The sequence below is a fragment of the Struthio camelus genome, chromosome 5, assembly GCF_040807025.1.
Source record: "Struthio camelus isolate bStrCam1 chromosome 5, bStrCam1.hap1, whole genome shotgun sequence".
NCBI classification, from domain to species: Eukaryota; Metazoa; Chordata; class Aves; order Struthioniformes; family Struthionidae; genus Struthio; species Struthio camelus.
Window position 1 is genome coordinate 44,844,918 of NC_090946.1, and position 20,087 is coordinate 44,865,004.

General features: G+C 41.8%; 2 protein-coding genes across 2 annotated transcripts in view; both read left to right on the top strand.

Annotated features, from left to right (window-relative positions):
* The window catches only part of LOC104153826 (deubiquitinase DESI2), a 62,814-nt gene extending 59,295 nt beyond the window's left edge, over positions 1-3,519 (top strand). The window contains exon 6 of the mRNA XM_009689874.2: positions 697-3,519. Coding sequence (XP_009688169.1) covers positions 697-939 — 243 coding nt within the window. The 3' untranslated portion in view covers positions 940-3,519. The remainder of the gene's footprint in view (positions 1-696) is intronic.
* A 4,245-nt stretch (positions 3,520-7,764) lies between these two features.
* The window catches only part of COX16 (cytochrome c oxidase assembly factor COX16), a 47,269-nt gene continuing 34,946 nt past the window's right edge, over positions 7,765-20,087 (top strand). The window contains exon 1 of the mRNA XM_068946140.1: positions 7,765-8,138. Within this exon, the coding sequence (XP_068802241.1) occupies positions 8,079-8,138 (60 nt within the window). The 5' untranslated portion in view covers positions 7,765-8,078. The remainder of the gene's footprint in view (positions 8,139-20,087) is intronic.

Sequence of the window (20,087 nt, forward strand, 5' to 3'; positions counted from 1 at the left end):
AAATGTTAGAGAAGAAAGAGTCTGCAGTGTGCACCAAATCATTTCATTCTACTGAATGTGATATGACTGCTAGGAAAACAATATCTATGCTAGCAGCATGTAACCTAAATCAATGCCAGGAGCATGTACGATGAAACGCAGAGTTTGTGAGATGCTAGGTATTTATGTTTGTTGCTTTCTTTCTCACGTTTAGGAAATAGTATACAAAGGGAAATTAAAGGGCAATGTGCTACAATAGGAAAAGGACCCTCAGATACTGTGATTAAAGCTATTCTGTGGCTTGACTGACCTGGTGTTTCAGCATGAGGAAGAAAAGTGAGCAGAAAGAATAACAGCTTTTCAGGCATCTCCATTTACCTAGAGAGGCACCAGACAGGCCTTTCCTCTCACTCCTGGACTGCCTGGAGAACGGAGCGGCCAAAGGGGTTGAGGGTCATGGACCATATTCCCCTGTTTCCTCTACGTTGCTGATCAAAGGCTATGGCTGGCATGACTCTCTATGTGCGTCTAGTAGCCTAGTCACTTGAGTGTAAAGCTGTTTCTGACTGCAAAAATATATGCCCTGCTTTCAAACAGCTCTCTTCTGAGCAATGGAGTATTCACCTCGCTGAGATGGAGGTTCTGATGGGGATAACATTGCCACCACACACATGTTTTGGTACTATTAACCATGTTCCTTTCCTGTTTGCTCCACAGATCCTATGTGGGAAAGAGATCCCTCGCTGGGTGAACCGCCTGGCCTACTTCAGCTCGTGCATCCCCTTCCTCCAGAGCTGCCTCCCCAAGGAGTGGCTGACCCCAGCAGCCCTGCAGAGCCACATCAGCCTCGGCCTCCACAAGGAGGAGCAGGGGGACACAACAGATGAGGAGTCCCCCTCCACCTCTGCAACCCCCTCAGCCTCAGGCACCTCGCGAACCTGTAGACATACCCGTGTCTAAGCTGTGTCCAGTATGCCCTTGAGCACCATTCCCTTCTCTCTAGTACTATTTATTTTTGATGCACCCTTTCGCACACCTTGGTTTCTCGCTCCTATTTTTCTTCACCTGACAATGCAGTGGGAGGAAAGTCCCCTTCTACTGAGGTGGTGAAGCTGCAGTCCCTTTTCAAAGGGCTGCCGTGGTAGTTGCTTGGCAAAATGACTGTGAACGCCAACACTGAGATGAGGAGTGTGGTGACTAAACTGGATTCTCCTCCCAGGGCCTGTATGCCCCTCGATCCACAGTGAACTGTTGGCTCTCTAGGGCATGAGAGCATGCATATGGGCAGGAGATCACCATACTGTGAAGTTCCTTGTCTGGAACTGTTTTATCTTTTTATCTTTTCCTCCACCCACTTAAGCCCCACTTAAGCCCACCAGCCTCCTCTCCATTTTGGCTGGGGTTGCCATTCCCCTGAGACATATTTCCTGTCCACACCCACTGAAGGAAGCAGAGCCAGAGCTCAACTTTCTTATCTCTTAGACCAGCAACCAGCTCCAGTCAGCCCCCTCCCACCCTTTTGTAATTACCAAGTTTCTTAATCATTTGAAGGACAAATGAAAGGTGCTGCTGTTCTACAACTACCAGTTTTCAGTACTCAAATTTAAGACCTCGAATGACTGCTCTACTCTTGAAAACAAAAAGAACCTAGAAAATGAATGTGTTACTGTGGCTTTTCTTTGGGATCAGAAAAGAGGATGGGGCTAGTGCTTAGAGGCAGCTACTGAGTAGGTGCAGAAATGACTGTTGGCCATACCAGTGCTCTTTGGCACGGCCTCCTTTTAGTTCCCCTACTTCTAGGCAGCGTTCCTCATGTCCTCTCTTTCCCTTTCCCCAGACTGGGGAACCTCTCTCCTAGTTGACATTTGCAGGTTGCACTTTGGGAAGTAGCTCTCTGGGGCATTAGGATGAGGAAAAGGAATTTGCTGGGAGGTTCAGTACTTCCTTCAGCTTTTCCTCCTGCACTCATAGACCTAAAACAAGCCACCTTTCCCCAGGGTATCTTTGAGCCAACCCAAGAAGATTAAAACTATCTAACTGGTGAACCCAAAGAACGTCCACCTGTTTCCTTTGAGGTGCAGAGGGAAACCTAGGGCCATGTCAGGAAGTATGGAGGACCCTTCCCATGCGTGGGCCACCAAGGTGCCTTCTGTAACGTGCACTATTTCAGTGGCATGAAAATGGGCACAGCTGGCTTACTGGTCTCTCTAGGCTAGCTCTTGAGAAGAATCTGCCTGGTCCTTGGATGTATTTACGCTCATTCTGATGGCTGAGGAGAAAGCTGAGGAGGAGAAAAGGACAGATACAGCAATTCTTCTACTCAGTTACCTAACTAGGAGTTCTATTCAGAAGGTGCAGGAGAGTGCCAAAGGGGAAAATCTAGGCCCCCTTTCTTCCTTGCAACTCTTTTGGCTACACAAACAAGGATGGAAAAGGAACGTACAGAGCATTGACAGCATTTTAGGAATGCTGTTCTCAATAGCACCTACCAAGTCAGAATTTCCTCCTTCCTTCCTCCTTCCATCCACAAAGAAACCCAAGCCCTTATGGTGGGTGGTTGTTTCCTTTTATCAGTCGCAATGAGAACAAGAGTGTGCTAAGTCAAATCACCTGTTTCTTAAGCTCAGGTATGCAGAGGAGCGTGCAGAGGGCTATGCGCAGCCCTGACGTACTCATATCTGCACAGACAACGCTTAATGGTTTGTTATGCGTGTGCATGTATGCTCATGGGCATGCATGTATACACATGCACAGAGAAATGAAGGAAGCTCAAGCATGAGGTGAAAGTGATTGGAAGTAGAATTAGAGAAAGCTATCTTAGTGAAGCCAGAGGCTTTGAAGTGATCTATTGGCTGGAAATACAACTGTCAGAGGAGGGTCAAACACCACCTCCTCCTGCGGGAATGCCTGTTTGTGCAACAAAACCTTTACAATATACCTTTACAATTCTCATCTTGTGAACAAATTGCTGCAAGTTCTGTACAGAACGAAAATGATATTCCTTATTAACCTTGGCTGCTCACAGCCAATACTGCATTATGTGTAATTCTGCAACTCCTGGTATCGACAGCACCTGTCTTGATTACCCTGGCTTGTCCAGGGAAGTTTAATAAGATTTCCCTCCTGTTCTCCATTCTGCTGCCCAGAAACAACATTACACAACGTACTGCTGCACTCTTTATATCCCTGCAGTCATGGCCATTGTAGCCTAAACCAGCAGTGCAAGCTCCACTTTTTGAAGTTCCCAGGTGCCTGCCAATAACCAGAGGCGCGTCACGTGCCGTGACTTTTAAAATGTCTTTTTACGTCCGTCTCTGGAGGGAGGTGAGAAGAGGCATTCCCAGAGCTTTTGTGTAGGCAGGGAAAACTGTGCTCATAAACAGCTAGCACCTGATGTAACAAAAGCCAGCCGGCCATCACCCTAACGTTTCCATTCCGCACCTGAGCTCCAAAAAACATAATGTATTGAGGGCAGAACTAGGGCTCCAGGGGCATGTGTTTCACAAGGAAAAGTCTCTCACAGTATTTCAGAAAGTAAAGCAGTTAACTGGCTATACTGTAACCCATGCAGGCAAGCTGCACGCAGCACCCCTGGGGAGATGGAGTATGCGCTTGAAGTATTGGGAGCAACCATTGGGGCAAGCTGTCAGCATCACAAAAAACAGACGTTTGTTTGCCTTCTTCTATGTTTGTCAGTGTTTACAACAATGGGAGCCACAACAAGGAGGGCGAACATAAAACCTCTGCTGTAAGTCAAAACCAGAATATGTTCCAATCTTCACAAGAGTTTCTCCCCACTCCTCTGTGTTCAAGGTTATTGACCAATACTGACAGGAACAAGGGGACACTGTGGAAGTAAAACATACATTGATAATAGCTTTATCTCTGTAATTTAACAGCATTTTAGATTATTAAAAATTAAGACATTTTTAAAGTCTAATCTACTGTTCATCTCTGGCACAGACTGTTTCAGGCACCTCTCTCATCCTTCCAAACATGACATTGATTGGACTATTTATATTTAGCCTCACATTTCCTTTCTCTTACACTTTCCAATTCTGCTGTTTTAGATTCTAAAACCATGGGAGAGTTTTAGATATCAACAGTTATCAATGAAAATAAAAGAGCGGTTTGTGAATCTTGAAGAGAGCTCCCAACGGCATTAATACACACTCAACCCTTCTTCCCATTGCCAGGACTTTTTGTGCCCTTTTAAAAGGGGAGGGGGAGGCTGTTGACTCTGCACATGGGCATGAGCAGCTGTGGATTATTGTACTTATAGAGAGCTAACAGTATCCAAGTGAAACAGTAAGAATGAAGGTAAGGCAGAATATTAAAGTTATGAGAAAATACAAACTGATTCTAGGGAAAGTTAGACTGAGAGGAAAGATGTAAGTAATAACTTCTTTTCTTAACACTTCTATAAGAGCAACTCTCTTAATTTCAGGATATTATTCTTATGGGGATGTTTTTGTCATTTGGGTTCCTCCTTTTGAGTGTGTGATTTGAGACCTACAGCTCTCAAATGCTTACAAAGTTTAGAAAGGAATAACTTTTCTTTCAAAGCTCCTGTGTGAGTTAGTCCCCAAACCTATGCTCTGTGATGAGTTCATCCCAGTCTCAGCACAGTGCAGAGAAGAACACAGAGCTGTCATCATTCCCAGCTGAGTTCACGTTTCTGTAATTCAGACCCATATTGGCTTCATGTTATTGATGTAGGCAAGAAGCAATCATCTCCTGCTATATTATTTTTTTTATTCTTCAGTTCTGTTTATTTGTCTGTAGTGTGGAGAGGCTTCCATAAAAAGTTAGCGGTCCCTGGATTGCAACAATGTTAGTTTGGCTTGTTATTTTGTGTGTATGCATGACTTTCCTTTTTGGTTTGTGTATGTGTGGTGGCTTGTTGACATATTCAAAAAACTTAAGTAAAGCAGCCCTACTGTACCCCTGATTAATGGAGAAGACCAAAGGAAGTAATCATCAGTGTTTCCTTTTCCAAAAGGCTTTAAATTACTCTTTGTGTTGAGGCAGCAGGTGACCCGTTCCACTTTGTTAAAAGGGGAGCTTTCATTCTCCCGGTTCTACTCTGCCATTTCCACAGGCTACCAGCACATGGCAGAGCCTCTGGCTGCAGTAATATGTGAAAATGTCACAACTTGCTTCTGGAGGATACTTCCTCTTATCCTCCAAACTTCAGCACTCTACAGCTGTGCATGTAGCTGTGGCTGAGAAGCGCTTTAGAGGATGACAGGGCACATACAATTACAACCAGGAAGGAATGACTTACGGTTCTGAGTCTCAGAGTAGACTGTCCATTAACGCTGTCATAGGTACCTAGTTTTCAAGGCGCTATAAAAGCTTCTGCACCTGTTGGTTTAGTATTTTATTTTAGTGACTAATTCTGACAGTCTCTGGTTGCAGGCTAAATAGGGCTGCGCTTCATGCATGGGGTTATGGTTCTTAAGGCTGTGTCTGCGTCCCACAATTGATTAACCTGGCTGCTCAGGAAGAGCAGGACTCATAGTGCAGCCTTTCCTAGAGTCCATCTGCAGGCTCTTTCCTCTATCCAGTTGCCGTTATGATTTTTGAGCTCGACTCCTCTGTTGTACAATTGAAATGAACCAGAGAATCCAGTGTAATTGGGATAAGAGAAAACGACGCAAGCAAACAGACAGTATGACCGTGGCAGTCTTATTTCCTTAGGAAACCAGACAAAATGAAAGACACTATTAACCCTACACGTGTGAAACACGTCTCTGTTGCTGGAAGTCTTTACGTAGTATGTATGTATGTACAGTGCTCAATCTTCTCTGGCCCCCAAACCACAGTATCTAGAGCTCACTGAATAAGAAAAGGCAATCCTCACCCTGCTGACAGATGGAACAGCACTCCCTTCACTGCTGGGAACACTGCCGCAACGTTCAATGCTCACAGGGATTTTTCTTCATTGTGCACAGCATGAGCCTTTGTTTCTTCCCAAATGATTTGCTGCAGGCTTTTCCTCTTCTTTTTTTTTTTTTTTTTTTTTTTTTGACAACCATTCTCTGTCACCTGGATCTGCCTGGGGAAACGTGTTCTTTCTTTCACCTTCAAGGTTTTTGAAGGGAGCTTCTCTGAGGGACTCCCTGCAAGAAACCATCTGGCCACATGGTAACACTGAGTTCCCCTTCAGCCTCGGGGATTATCTGGAGAGTCTTTTTCTCTCTAGTCTTTTGTTGTTGTTTTCTAATTTCTATGGCTTCAAAGGTGTCTGTACGGACAGAAAACTCCGCTCTCGCTCTCTCTCTCTCTCTCTCTCTGCACACACACATCCAAAAGGAATTTTATCTTAGTAGGATACTTCAGAGTCAGGCCTGAGTTACTGCAGTTTTGTGGACGGTATCCATCTCACCCTTAGGGATTATGCTGTAGTGAGTAACTGTTTTTTCACTGTCCTAGAATACAGACTGAACTACCAGTCATTACTGCAGCATTACATTCCCTATAATATAATAGTAGAGTATATTTACACAATGATTTGTGATATTAGTAATAAGGTCTTCATAGGTGCCAAAATAATCAATACTAAGAATTCTAGTGTAGTGCTTAGCAGCCTGCGAAGATGAGGATGTCACTGTGCTAGCTGTGGTCCAAACACATAGCAAGAATAGGATTTCTGAACAAACAAGTTTCCTGGAGAAATAAAGGGTGGGTAGATTTCATTCCACATGCCACAGGTGACAAATAAAGAAAGCAAGAAAAGCAGCAGAAAACTCTGAGGGTAGTCTAGGTCTGGCAACCTTGCAGCCAGCTCATTTCAAGACTCATTTCCCTTTTCAACATTCATACGCTGTTACTAGCATCTCCTGGCTCTAAATCCTAGCTGCTTACTTACGCAGCAGATGCTGTGGTTCCAGACCTGTCCTTTCTTTCCCGTGGGTACAGTGGAAGGTGTATATGACCTAAGCACTCAGCTATGCCTGCTGTAGGACGTGGGGACGTGCTCCCCAGCCAAGCCTTCCATGTCTCTCCTGAGGAAAGCCATCGGGGGGGGATGAAATTGTCCACGGACCAGTCCATGGACTGCATTGTGCTACCATTAGGTACCCAGCACACCTGTTGCGTATGCACAAAAAAAGTCCTTCACTTCAAACAGCTTTTATGATATATATATGTGGATGAGTGTGTGTAACGCAGAGAAGTCCAGTTAGTCTGGCAGAATGATTTTTTTAAAAGAGACTTGACTCCAAACAGGAAAACTGTGAGATTAAAAACGGGAGTCAGTTAGAAACTAGTGTGAACGGCTCTCATTTGACCCATTCCAGAAGTGCATGCTCTGGCTCAGGAACAACGTTCACTTTGTACCTGAAATTTCCTGGTGTTTTGGCAGTGCTTGAATCTGGGGACCTGACTCAGTTCGTTACAAGGGAACGAGGGCGCTCACAAAGCTTGTGTTCAAAGTTTCTCACGGCTGAGGGGAGGCCAGAGACGGCAGGGTCTGGGGCGGCCGTCTTTGGGCACACAGCTTAGGCCTGGCTTCAGCCTCCCCGCCAGGAACAGCGAGGGGGAGGCTGCCGAGCGGCTGCCAGGCTGCGGCTGCGGCTGCGGCTGCTACACGTCGCCCCGCCGCCCCCTCACACAAGCATTTTGGCAAAGGGCCCGGGACCGGCGGCTCGGCCCCGACGGGCGAGCGGGCGGGCAAGAGCGGCGCCCAACTGGCGCCCGAGGCGCCGCGGCCGTTGGCGGCGGCTCGCGCCCCGCCCGGCCCCGCCCGGCCCCGCCCCGCGCTCCCGGGGCCCCCCAGCCGCGGCCCTGGAGAGCCCGGCCGCGGGCTGCCAGCTGCGTCCAGCGGCATGGAGGAAGAGGAGGGACGCCGCAGAGCTTCAACCGCAAGAGGGTGAGGAGCAGCTCCCGCTACCGCCCCGCTTTGGGGCTCCCCCCGCCACCCCCGCCGCGGGGACCGCCGCCGACAGCGGAACCAAGGCTCTCCGGGCACGTTGCCCCGGCGGGGACGGGGAGGGGGACTGCTGTGGCGGGCGGACTCGCGCTCTCCCGGAAGTGCTAAGGAAGGAGGCGGAGGCGTGAAGGAGCCGCTGGGGGCCTATGGATTGGGAGGGGTCATGGAGCGGCTCCGCAGGCTGTGGAGGGGCCGGACGATGACTTTCGGGATCCCCCTGTTGGTGAGCAGCCGGGGGGGGGGAGGGGGGCGACGCGGCCAGCCGGCCGGCAGGGGGCGGTGACTGCCCGGCGCGGCGGCCGCCTCCTCCCGCGGTGGGGGTGGGGGAAGGGGGGCGAGGCGGGGGCGTGGCCGCGGGCGAGCCCCGCCCCGCGGCTCTTGGCGGCGCCGTGCGGCCGCAGGCCCCGCCCCCTGCCGTCAGCGCGGGGCCGCTTCCGGCGGGGAGTCGTTGGCGCTGCCGTTACCGCCCTCAGCCACGCCCCAACGGCCGGTAGGACCTGCCCCGTGCCGTGCGCAAAACGTAGGTTGGTGTTTTGAAAAATTAAATAACTCAGTATGCATATTAGAGGAAAAATTAAATAACTCAGATGCTCTTAAGTAAAAGCAGCAGCAAGGACAGCTTGGTGACAAGATTCTGTTGAAGTTCATGCCTTTTTCCTGTTAAACAATTTGTTCATAAAAAGTAAGCAGATTTGAAGGTGGATGAAGAATAGGGCAAAGAATAATTCCACTATTTTCACAATACTGTTATAGAAATTAATGGCATCCTCAAATTTTGAGCAGGACACCTCAGAAAAATAAAGCGGTCCAAGGAATGACAGTGGCACAGTGGCACCTGTTAAAGTTAGGACCATCCTATTTTAAGTATGCATTGAAAAGATTAAGGTTATTTATTCCAAAGTGATGTAAGTCGCTCACAGGACCAGGCACAATGTGAAAGCTGCTTAGATACCCTGCTGTGTGTATGTATACCTAACAGAATGTCCAGAACTTTGCTTCTTTGATAATTAGAATGAAATTAGCTTGTTCTCTAATTTTTTGTGCATTTTTTTGAGTGATCTGACACTATTTAGTTTAATAATACCCTGCTTGGATGTTTAATACTGAATGTATTTTTAGGGCACAGTCCTGTTCTTTGCCAGATTATTATGGGCTCTTCTTTTGAGGTTCACTACTTATCTTTTAAAATGAGGAGAACTCAGGCGATTTAATACTGTTCAGCTCAATTTAATTCTGTAAAGGATTTGGAAAAAAATCCGTTATATGATTGAATTGTAGGTCCTTAGAATGTGATGATCTGGTGGGGAAAAAAGTCACCATAGTTTTGCAATCGTATATCATATTTGGTATTTGATAGGTTAACTAGTGTAAATAGGTGAGGGAAGGCAATTTGTGTTAGCTCTTGACTTTGATAAAGCTTCTGACTTTACCTTCCCCATGAGAATTGGATACTGGAGAAAGTATGGCAAAGAGGTACTTCTTTTCATTTGTGCTCTCAAAGGGTTAAAACAACGTTATAAAAAGTAGTTATTAATTGTCTTCCAAATTGAGAAGGCATCTTGTGTGTTGTAGGTCTTGGCAGAATCTGTCTTGGGGGCCTGCTTCTCTTGGATTGACAACTTGGATGATGGCATAAATTTTAGAGGTAGTACTGTAAGCAGCTTGGTAGATATGATCAGAAGAATTTTGAAAAAATTCTGAAATTAAGATGAAATACAGCAAAGACAAGTGTAAAGAGCTAAACTTAAGGAGAGGAAGAATATGTGAAAGAATAGGGAAGGTATAGGTAGCAGGAATGCAGGAAATAATTTGAGTTGTAATGTTGTGAAAAAATAGAAATGTCCTTGTAAGATATAGAAACTGATGTCAAAAGTAAAATAAAACATGGAACAAGACTCTTCTAGTCTACTCAGAAGTTGTCAGCTGGAATTATCTTTCAGCTTTGCGGTACCGTTGTAAAGAAAACGATGACAGACTCTGGAAAGTCTAGAGGAAAGCAACATAAAAGTTGTAGAAGGCATTCTACCAGTGACGGAATGCTTGAAGGAATTGGCTTAGTTTGTTTTAGAGAAGTTTGAAAAGTTCGGTACAACTCTTCATGTATGGAGAGTTATGATTGTTTTTTCATATCCTGTGAAAGAAGTACCCAAATAAATCAATGTTAGTTCAGACATTAAGAAAACACTTCTTTTTGTTAGGGTACAACACATAATCCATGCTTCTGAGTTTTTTTCAAGAAGAGGTCAAACAACTGTCTGTCAGAGGTGTTGTATATATTCTCAGTTCTGCTTCGGTGCTGGAGCTAGGACTTCAACCTTCCGGTCCAAAGTATGTTTATGCTTGTCCTTTTGGCCCTTCTGATGTTTTTACGTGATTTGCCCAAGGTCGTAGCAGAAATTTTTGACATTAGCTTCTTTTGACTTTGTAATGCTTCACTTTATTCCAGTTACTACAGACTTATTTCCTCCAGAGACAATATTATTTAGAGAAATATTCTATTATATTTCTTTCTGAGGTTTCATGTCCTACCTTAAGATTATTTTCCTCTGTGAATATTCCAGAAAGTTTCTGTGGTGCTGCCCAAAGGCTTCCCCAGGCATAAGAAAGAAGAAAATTCATGCAGTTCTTACCAGTTGCCCAGCTGCTTATTGAGTTCTGAAAGCATCTCTGAAGTAGGACAGAATCATGCTGAAAGATCAATTACAGCAGAAAAGGCACTGAATCTGTGCATAGAGTCAGAGAAGGAGCATGCCTTTGTAACCAAAAAGCATAGAAACTTGTGATTTTTCCGTTTAAATTTTGCTGAATTTGTTGATAGTACTATAAACACTAGTTTCTACTAGATTCTTGCACCCTGTACAGAATTTCTTCACTAGGTGGGGAAGGGACTTAATTCTTCAGTATTGCTGGACTTTTCCTCTGTACTGTGTTCACTAAAAACATTAAAAAAAAATCAAACAGCATTCATGCCCTCCTTACTTCCATGGCATATTAGAATGAAAAATCTCTGTGCCTCTCTTTCTAAAGGCCCCAAGGTTAAACAGTTTGTAGTTCAAAGACAGTTGAGGGTGTCTTTATACACACACATGTGAGCATGTGCACAAATGTATATTAAAAATATTTCTTCCTTTTTAGTGTAAATTAGCTTGATCATTTTTTTCTGTATTCATTTGAGTTGGCATGGTTAGAATATTTAAGCGTAGAAGGGAATTTCCTAGTTGATCTGTAAAACCTCCAACTGACAACAGCTTTCAGAGTAAGATGTGTAAATCACAGTTTTCAGTCATGCTTTCTCAGAAGGTAAGAGTGGTTTTTTTATGAGTACCAACAGTACTGTAGAGGCTAGGAATTAAATTTGCCAGAAACTTTGATTAATGAGTGATGTTTTCTTTAACTCTGTAAACTTTGCACATAGGGTATCTCTGAATGGCATACCAGGATGCATGTAGGAGAGTGGTGTAACCTGGCATGGAATATCTTAACAGCTTGAGCGCTGCAGGGTGTGTAATCCTAAAGCATTAAGGTGATGACATCTGTGTAGATGTTGGGATGAACTCTAGTGACCTTACAGATGTATCTGTAAAACTGGCTGTGGTGTTGGAGGGCAGTACTGTCTTTGTGATAGGGTAACTTGCACATCTTTGTGTCAGCTATACTCACATTTCTCTGTTTCCTACTATGGTAATGTGAACTTTTCCCTTACTACCTGAAGCTAGACTTAAAGGATGCTTGCTTCTTTTTCAGAAGGAGTGCTTTAGGCACTGTTGCTTTACATTCCACAATCAACTGTGCCTGCCCAAAAGGGATGTGTCTACCAATGTCCTGTTACTGCTGTTACTCTTTTGTAAGATCCTGAGACAACAAGGCCCTTTGGCATTGCAGCTGGTGGATCTGCTGTCTTAGTGGTCTTCTGAGACACTGAACGTGTAAGGTTACTTCTGTAGTGCAGTTAAAACATTTGAAGGTGGCTGGAAGTCATTCTTTCAGACAAGTATAAATTGTGACTCCAAATCATTGAGGAAACCTGTTTAAGCTTCAAAACTGCAGCCAATAACAGTTTTTAAAGCATGCATTGAAAGACCCTATCTGCTCAGCTCGCATTTTCCAGCACTTGGATTTGTAGTTCCATGTTTGGCCTGTTCCAGCCAAGGGTCTTTAAGACTCTCTAAGCTGCAAAAGTAACGTACAAATGCCATTCCAGTTCTACTGGAACATGTTATAAGGGAAAAAATTGAATCTTTAGGGTCTAAAGTGGCATTTTAGCAGATAGAAAATATACTGGTTGTTGATTTTTATTTTATGCACGCAATGAAATAAATATGTTTTGCTATATGTAGTGTCATAAGTTTCAAACTTGCAGCATCTTGCAGCAGTCTCTATATCTATAGTTGTAGATTTGACTTGTTTTCATTTTGCTATTTTCTTTCCCTCACTCTGTAATGAACATGTTTTTAGAAGTACTTCCGTCATGTGTTTTCTTCTCCATTAGGATCTTGACTTTGATATTTTAAGTGCTGTTCAAACTGTTGCCCTAAGAGAAGACTGGCTAGTTTGGAACTGCATCAAGTTTTTTTGTGAATAAGTATGTTTCTAAAATCTATTTCCATCAGTGTTTATTTGCACAGACTGTACTACGTTGCCATCTACATTACTGCTTGAACAATGCAAGCTTACTTCAGTCAGCCTTTTGCCCCTCGTGCATGTCATATATGGGACAAGAAGAAAGGTCAGAGTAGAACGAAACGCTAACAGTGCTGCAGCAATGTGGTTAGTGCTCCCAGGCACCATTAGAGAATGACAGTGGCATCTTACACTTTTGTTAATGATCCAGTTGTCTCAGTTTTTTTGACCAGAGGGAAGAAAAAAGCGTCTCCCAAACATCAGAACCTGAATATATTATGTCTTTGGATTCATTCTGTTCGCTGGTAAAGTCTGGGTCATCTGGAAGCAATGACTGATGCTTAAAAATGTTTTGAAATGGTATTTTGTTTTGCTGTGTGTTACTGAAAGTCTTACATGGCTAGTATGTAGGAAAACTCATTAGGTTATTATCATTTCAATTTATTTAAATAACTGAGTGCCCAAAGATTTCTTTAAATTTAACATTCCTAATTCATTTCATTAAAAGCTGATGAATTCTCAATCCTTGCTTACTGTTGAATAGTAGGCATACTTTTTCCCAGTGTTTTTGGAGGATCTGGCCGTAAAAGAAGATAAGAAAACTTAGAAATAAGGAAAGCTCTTCCTAGGAGTAATCATGTTTCTGAGATCTATTGCTGCCATCAGTGTATAAAGATTGCTATTACATTATCTTCTGATACTATATGAAGAATGATTACTACAGTCAGCATTTTTCACTCTTAGATGTCAGTGTTATCATTGTTAACATCATTCACATTATCACCTTGAACAATTCATAATGTTGAATTACAAGATTTTTATTAATATGCATTACTTCATGTAACTTTACAATAAAATTTGACGTATTGAGAATGCTTAATTTAAATCTTATTATGCTTTTGAGAGATAAGTAGAAGTTAACATTTACCCATGAGAAGAAAACTCTGGCTTCTAATATTTGAAGATGAATTGTGATCGCCTGTAGAAGCCCACTAGTATTACATCCGTAGCCTAGAAAAGTAATAAATACCAAACTATTTTTAGAATTTTAAAATAGTTACTTCCGATCAGTGATACACCTACTGTCTGTGTCATATTTCTATGACTTATATTCTAAATACTGCTTAAGTTTATGGTGAGATATGTCCTCATTTTCTGCTGTGCTTCTGCTTCGCATCTATTCATCTGTGTGCATTTGAATCCATAGTGGAGTGTGGAACAGTTCCAGACAAAACCATCCTCTGAACTGTTTGTGTCAGAGTGGAAGCCAGCATGCTCAAGCTGAATGGGCTTCTGTGGATTCTGGTTTATGCAATCTGAATTAGCTGACTTCCATCTTTCAGTTGACTGTTAGGTCTTCAAATTTTTGAGCTTATCTTTTGAATCCATGCCTTAATTTTTTTTTCTATTCTTAGTCTTCGAGTACTGTTTTCCAGATAAACATTTGATGAACAAATAGGCACTTTTTAGTACTCCAGATTTCCTCTCTATTTCATTTTAAAGCATAAAAATATATTCATGTTGTTTAGTGCTGTTAGAATGGACTAATCTGGCATTTGGGGGACTGAAGTTCCTTTTTGAGCCTCAGAAAAGAAACATAAGCACGGAGTTCCCTATTTTCCACTCCATATGTAAAGTCCTGCTGTAAGTCTCTACCTTCTTAAGGGGCAAGTGAATGTAAAGTTGTAAGGTTAACATTAATTGTATGGTGCATTGAGTCTGCAGCCTCAGACCAGCGCTGTCAACGGGGAGGTGTTTCTTGACCAGTAGTAGTTTCTTTTTGTGTTTCTTAATGCAGATATCAGTGTATCGTTGTTTCGAGAAAGAACATCACGTTGCCATCGTATGAATACGGTTTCTCATCACAGTGTACTTTGGCTAGATTCGAACCTATGAGTAATGGGAACAATAATTTTTATAAGGAGTGGAACTCTTGCTTTTTAGAATTTTATGAAGGGGATAGTGGTGTTCAGAAACTGCAGCTTGGCTGCCATAACACACTTGGTTTTCAAACAGCTGCAGCTGCTGAGTGAAATTCCCTTGTCATCTGACCAGTCCAAGTGCTGTATGTAATGCAAAATGACAACACTGGCTGAAAATGCCCATTTTTGCTAATTCTCACACTAAGGAACATATGGATTGCTGTCTCTTCTGGTCTCTTCTGCATTGTTCTCAGATTCGTTTCTACTAAATGCATTTTCTGTGCTCTGCAACCTGTTATGAAATGGACATTTTAATGAACAAGGGCTTTGTTTTCTTCCTAGGACGTGGAATAGTAGCACTGAAAGTATATGGCCTGTTTCTGTTTTACTCTGTGGCCTGTAGCCATTCATATTTGCAGTCTTCATCATCACTGTTTTGAGCATACGTTGTATTGATCCAAATAACCTGATACCTTGGATCAAGTTTAATACTCTGCACAAAGTCCCATATTCTATAAAACTGCATTATTCTACTCCTACCATGCTGTTACCAGTGGCTGCAGTTTGTACCAGCTGTTCTCCTGGGGTTGCCAGCATGGTATCAGTGTGGTCATATATTTGCTGCTTTTGCCACGTAATACAGTTCAGTCCTTCTGCAATTTGTAGATTCTATCATACACGTAAGTCAGTGCGATCTCATATTTTTTCCTGTATTTGAACCAAATCAATATTAAGGCATCTGTAGTTTTTTGTTTTGTTCTTCCTCCAAAGGAGGCCTCTGACTTGAACTGAAAATAATTTCCATCTGCTGCCCAAAAGAAAGAGGAGACCCTATTTTGCTTGAGGAAGAGGGTAGTGGGAGGGGGGGGATTTAGTAAGTTTCTGAGAAAAGACTCTGCACTATTTTAATCCTTTCTTAGCAGTTTCAGTGTTGGAGCCAAGTGTGGAAATGGCTGTGGAAAATAAGCACTGAGAGTTAGGACTCTCTGATGGGGGCGCTTCAGGTCAAAGTTGCTTGCCTAGGTCTTTTGCGGGACTCGCAGTTAGCAGTGCCACTGCCCAAGCTGCTTTATTTAGGGAATAAATAAGAGACTTCAGTCTTCTGGGCATTCACATTGGCGTCTTTCACCAGCCCTGAACTGCACATATGACAGTTCTTTAAAAAGGAAACGCCAAAGACCTTTTAACTGTGATCACTGCAAACTAAAATAAAATCATTCACGTGACTGTTATGGTTTTGAAGCTGCATGGTGAATAGCTGGAGGGTTTTGCTGCAGCCATACTGAAGAAGAGGCTAGAAAATTATCATGTTCCTTCTCCAGTGATATATATCGTAATGTTTTCCTGCTTTCTTTCCACCCATGCATAATCTGTGTTACCAGCACTGAGTATTGTGATATGATTAATTTAGGGATTTATGCTGAAAGTAATGCAGTTTTGTAATCTGGCTTTCACAGTCAGCGCTACAGCAGGGATGAGTCTCTCTAGCAACAGGGATACTCTAATACAGCAAATTGCTAGCGATGCTAGAGAAATAGTTTCTTGTTATTTTGTTAACCCAAGGGGCTGAAGATGGCTGCTTCAGATTATACCGGAAACTTAAAGCAGCAGGGATCTGCTGTAAATGCAGGTTCTTGTGGGGTCCTCAGTGAACAGCTCATTGCAGCTGGTGACAAACACGAGTGTTCTCCAGTCTAAGGTGCGTCTAAGTTATCAGTCTGATGCCATCCATGACTGATTGCATAACATACATCCCAGTGGAGAATTTTTAGAAGAATGTTATTAAAGAGAATTTTATGTCTTTTTTTAATATAAAACATTTATTGAGGTTGCTGAATATATGTGACAGATGGTACTCTTATGTCACATCCTATCTTTCATTTTATTTTGCAACATGCAAGTCTTCCATGCATGCATAATCCCATTACAACATTGGGAGGGGGGTTGTGTACTCATTGAGACATAAAGGAATAATCCAGTGGTAAGGTCTTTAATGGGGTTGTGCTAGCAGTACTGTCAAGCTGTTTGCACTATATAGTGTTAAGTGCTGACTGCCTACTAAATTTTATGATTTTACCTTTTTAAGGTAAACTTCAGGTATAAAGGAAAAAGTGAAAAAATGCTATCACTTCATCCATCTGCTGAATGCATTCAAATAACTAGGCAGACAATATTAATTACTTAATAACATTTTTTCTTTCCATATTCTATATCGTATAAAACAGTAGCAGTTCCCTCACAGTAAAGAGTATGAGTATAGTTGACCCTTCCATGTTGGGTAGTCTTTAGATGTATATGTCCTGTCAGTTTATGAAGTAAGGTTATCTGTATGATTCTAACATTGGAGTGAATAAAAATACTTCTTAATATTCATCATACGTGGAATTACTCCTCCAGTTTCAGTTAACTGGAGTGTTAACTTGTGTCCAGTACAGCTTCATTACAGCTTTTTCGGCCTGTTTTATTTGTATTTCATCCTGAATAACTTCTATGAGGATTTGTCCTGTGGTTTTTTTTTATGTCTGAACTAGTGGATGGAACATACTGGACTTTGCCTTTGTCCTTGACCTAAAATGAGATATTGGGAAAATCCATCCCCTGTACTGCTTTTTTAACTTCAGAGGGTTTTGCAAAGGTTTTAGAAATTGTTATGTCCATCTTACAAATACGGAAACTAGAAATATATGTGAACATACAGCATATATAAAGCTGACAGGCTAATAATATTGCTGGAATATTTCATTTGAGGCTTAACGCATTTCTAATTATTCTGACTGCTGAATCTTAATGTTTCAATATTGTTTGTATGTATTTATTCTTCCATAAAATACAGCTAACGTAAAGTGAAGGTAATGAGGACATCGTCCCTCATAATGCAAAAGGAAGAGGAACTACTTAAACCAAGAGAAGCATTTCCACTCGACAAATTATATCACCAAGTCCTGTATTACCTTTAATACCTTTAATTGCCTTTAGTACTTTAATACCTTACTTACCTGTAATACCTTTAATGCGTAAACTCATTGATACAACTTTATTTTATCTTAATTTCTTTTTAATGGCCTTTGAACACAGTTTCCAAAAATATAATTGATTGAATAGTTGTCCATTGCTGTTATAGCTTGTGTAGATCCAGGCAATTCCTGTTCAGTATTGTCAGCTAACTGCATTGATGTGCTGTTGGCTGATTAGAAGCGTTGAATACAGCTGATTCTTATACCCTTTTGCAATAAAATCTTAGACATCATGTTTGGTTCTTCAGAGCATTGGTCAAATACAATTACAAAACATTATTTATGTTTTTATACATACTCTGTGCTTTTGAAAATTATACTGTATCACAGAATCGTAATTCTGACCTTCCAGCATTTTCTGTGTAATATTTTAGTGATAGGTGTAATTTTTTCCAGCACTGATATGCTTTGATTCTGATACAGCCAAACTGATGTTTCATCGTAATAAAAATCACCCATTGCAGTAAAGCGTAAAGGCAACCATACTCATAATGCATAGTAAGCAAAATGTGCAACTTACCAGGCTATGAAGACTACCTATGTGATAGGAAGAGTAAAAGTAAATCAGAATCTAAGCTTTTTATGCCGTTAGTAGCATGAAGGTAGTATGAGTAAAATTACAGTTTCAGGCCAAAACCCGTCCTAAGGAACAGAGGTGTGTGTGTGTGTATCAACTTCTTTATCGTGTATATAGCTACAAATGTGAAATGCAATATATAATAAGTTGTTGTCAAACAAGTGACAGGATGTGATGAGAAAAATACCTGGAGCAGGGAGGGGATGACTTACCTCATGCAACAACCTTAACATGGTTTTGAATGGTCAAAGCTAAAGAATGTGGTAATTCTTTATTAGTTGGAAAGTGGCCTCCCTAAGCAACAGTGGATCTTTTCATTATGTTAAATAATAGCTGGTTATGAGGAATAGGATCCTCAGTTAAAGATCTTCTGTCTGTTCATACTGCATCTCAGAATGGTATACTTGATGCAAGTTTGTTTTTGGGCAAGCTATTTTTTAATGGGTGTCATGAGCAATTACTGCTTTCTACCTAGTTTGATAGCTGTGTACTGAAACCCTTTCTAGCGCAGCTGCTTTTGCCCTGCTATAGCCATTCTATGAAAACATGCTAATACACACAGAGACAATAAACTGTAGTTTGTGACAGCTATAAATTTTTCTCTACTACTTCTGATTTCTGTTCATTAGGGCATGACGTTAGTTATGTTAACCCTTAGGCTGTTAATTAGCATAGTACTCATTAGCAATTAAAGAAGACCAGTCAATGAAAATTTATGCTTAGATGTCAGCCATATCAGGATTCAATTATTGCCTGATCCTTGAGACTTTGAGCATTTTGTGTTACCGTATCTTCAGCTGACAAATCTTCTGCTTTGATTAAATAAATCTTGAGTAATATTCAGGTTCATTTTAACAATTTTAAATACTTTTATTTTCTATCTCCTATTACTCTTTCTTATCAAAATATTGACACATGAGGGAGAGTTTTTTTTCTTTTCTATAAAGACCTTCTTTTCAATTCTGTGTTTTGGTGATTGAATGTATGCAAGAGCACCATTAATTCTTTGAATAATGATAGTACCAGTATGGTGCCGTGCAGTTTCGGGCAGGTCAAATTTGTAATCACGAAAAATTGCTTGCTGTCACATGAAATTACAGTTCTATGACCTAGCAGCTAGATGTTCATATCACAAAATTTTGGTCTATTTGTTTCTAATGGTTAACTGCATTCTCAGTCTTGTCCAAATGGCCAAGATAGTAAGAGATTGTGGAGCCTTTAACACCTGGCTGCTGGTCAAGGGTTCCCTACTGTGTGAACAGAGAACATTAGTTTCTGAGGTGCCAGTCCGTAGGCTTTGTGAGGCTTTGTGGCTTCACTGACCTGAACTTGGGATAGCATGCTGTTGGGAAAGAGCATACGTTTTGACTCTCTGTGCAGAATAATTATAACAGCTACCGAACACAGGCTGTTGCTATAATATAGCCTTACACATTTCATGTAATTAGCCAGTATTCTGTAGAAAACACCTAGCAGTTGCAGCAACAGCCTGTGATGAAGGAACATAGCAGCAATGTGGTGTGATAAAATAGGGTATTTTTTTAATAGCTTAGATCCCTAAAGCTTTCTCATGTTTCCACCTTCTGTAGATGTGCATTTCTTTGAAGCCTTTTGGCCTTCTGTACCTTTGCCAGGGGGCCTTAGTGGAGAACAGCAGATGGAGCCTGTCCTATCAGAGCAAGAGCAGGAACCCCAATTCTTCAACACAGTAGCTAGATTTTTAAGCTAATTTCTAAGTCCTTAATGGTATTTGTTAACAATACTTGATCTTTTGGTTTATCTGTGCATTTTAATTATAAAGATACATAGACAGATTTATGATATCCCTCTGTCATAAGAAAGAATAGTTTAATGAATTTTTTTATTCAGATTTGAACTTCTGCCTTCTCCCATTTTTCCCTTTATTATTCTTTTTCATAAGCATCACGGGAGCGGAGGTAATTGTAAGGCAGCTAATGAGGCAATATTAAAGATGCAGATGTGCTGGATTTGATTTCTTTGCCTACATAATGTGTCATTGAACCACAGTTCCAATCAGC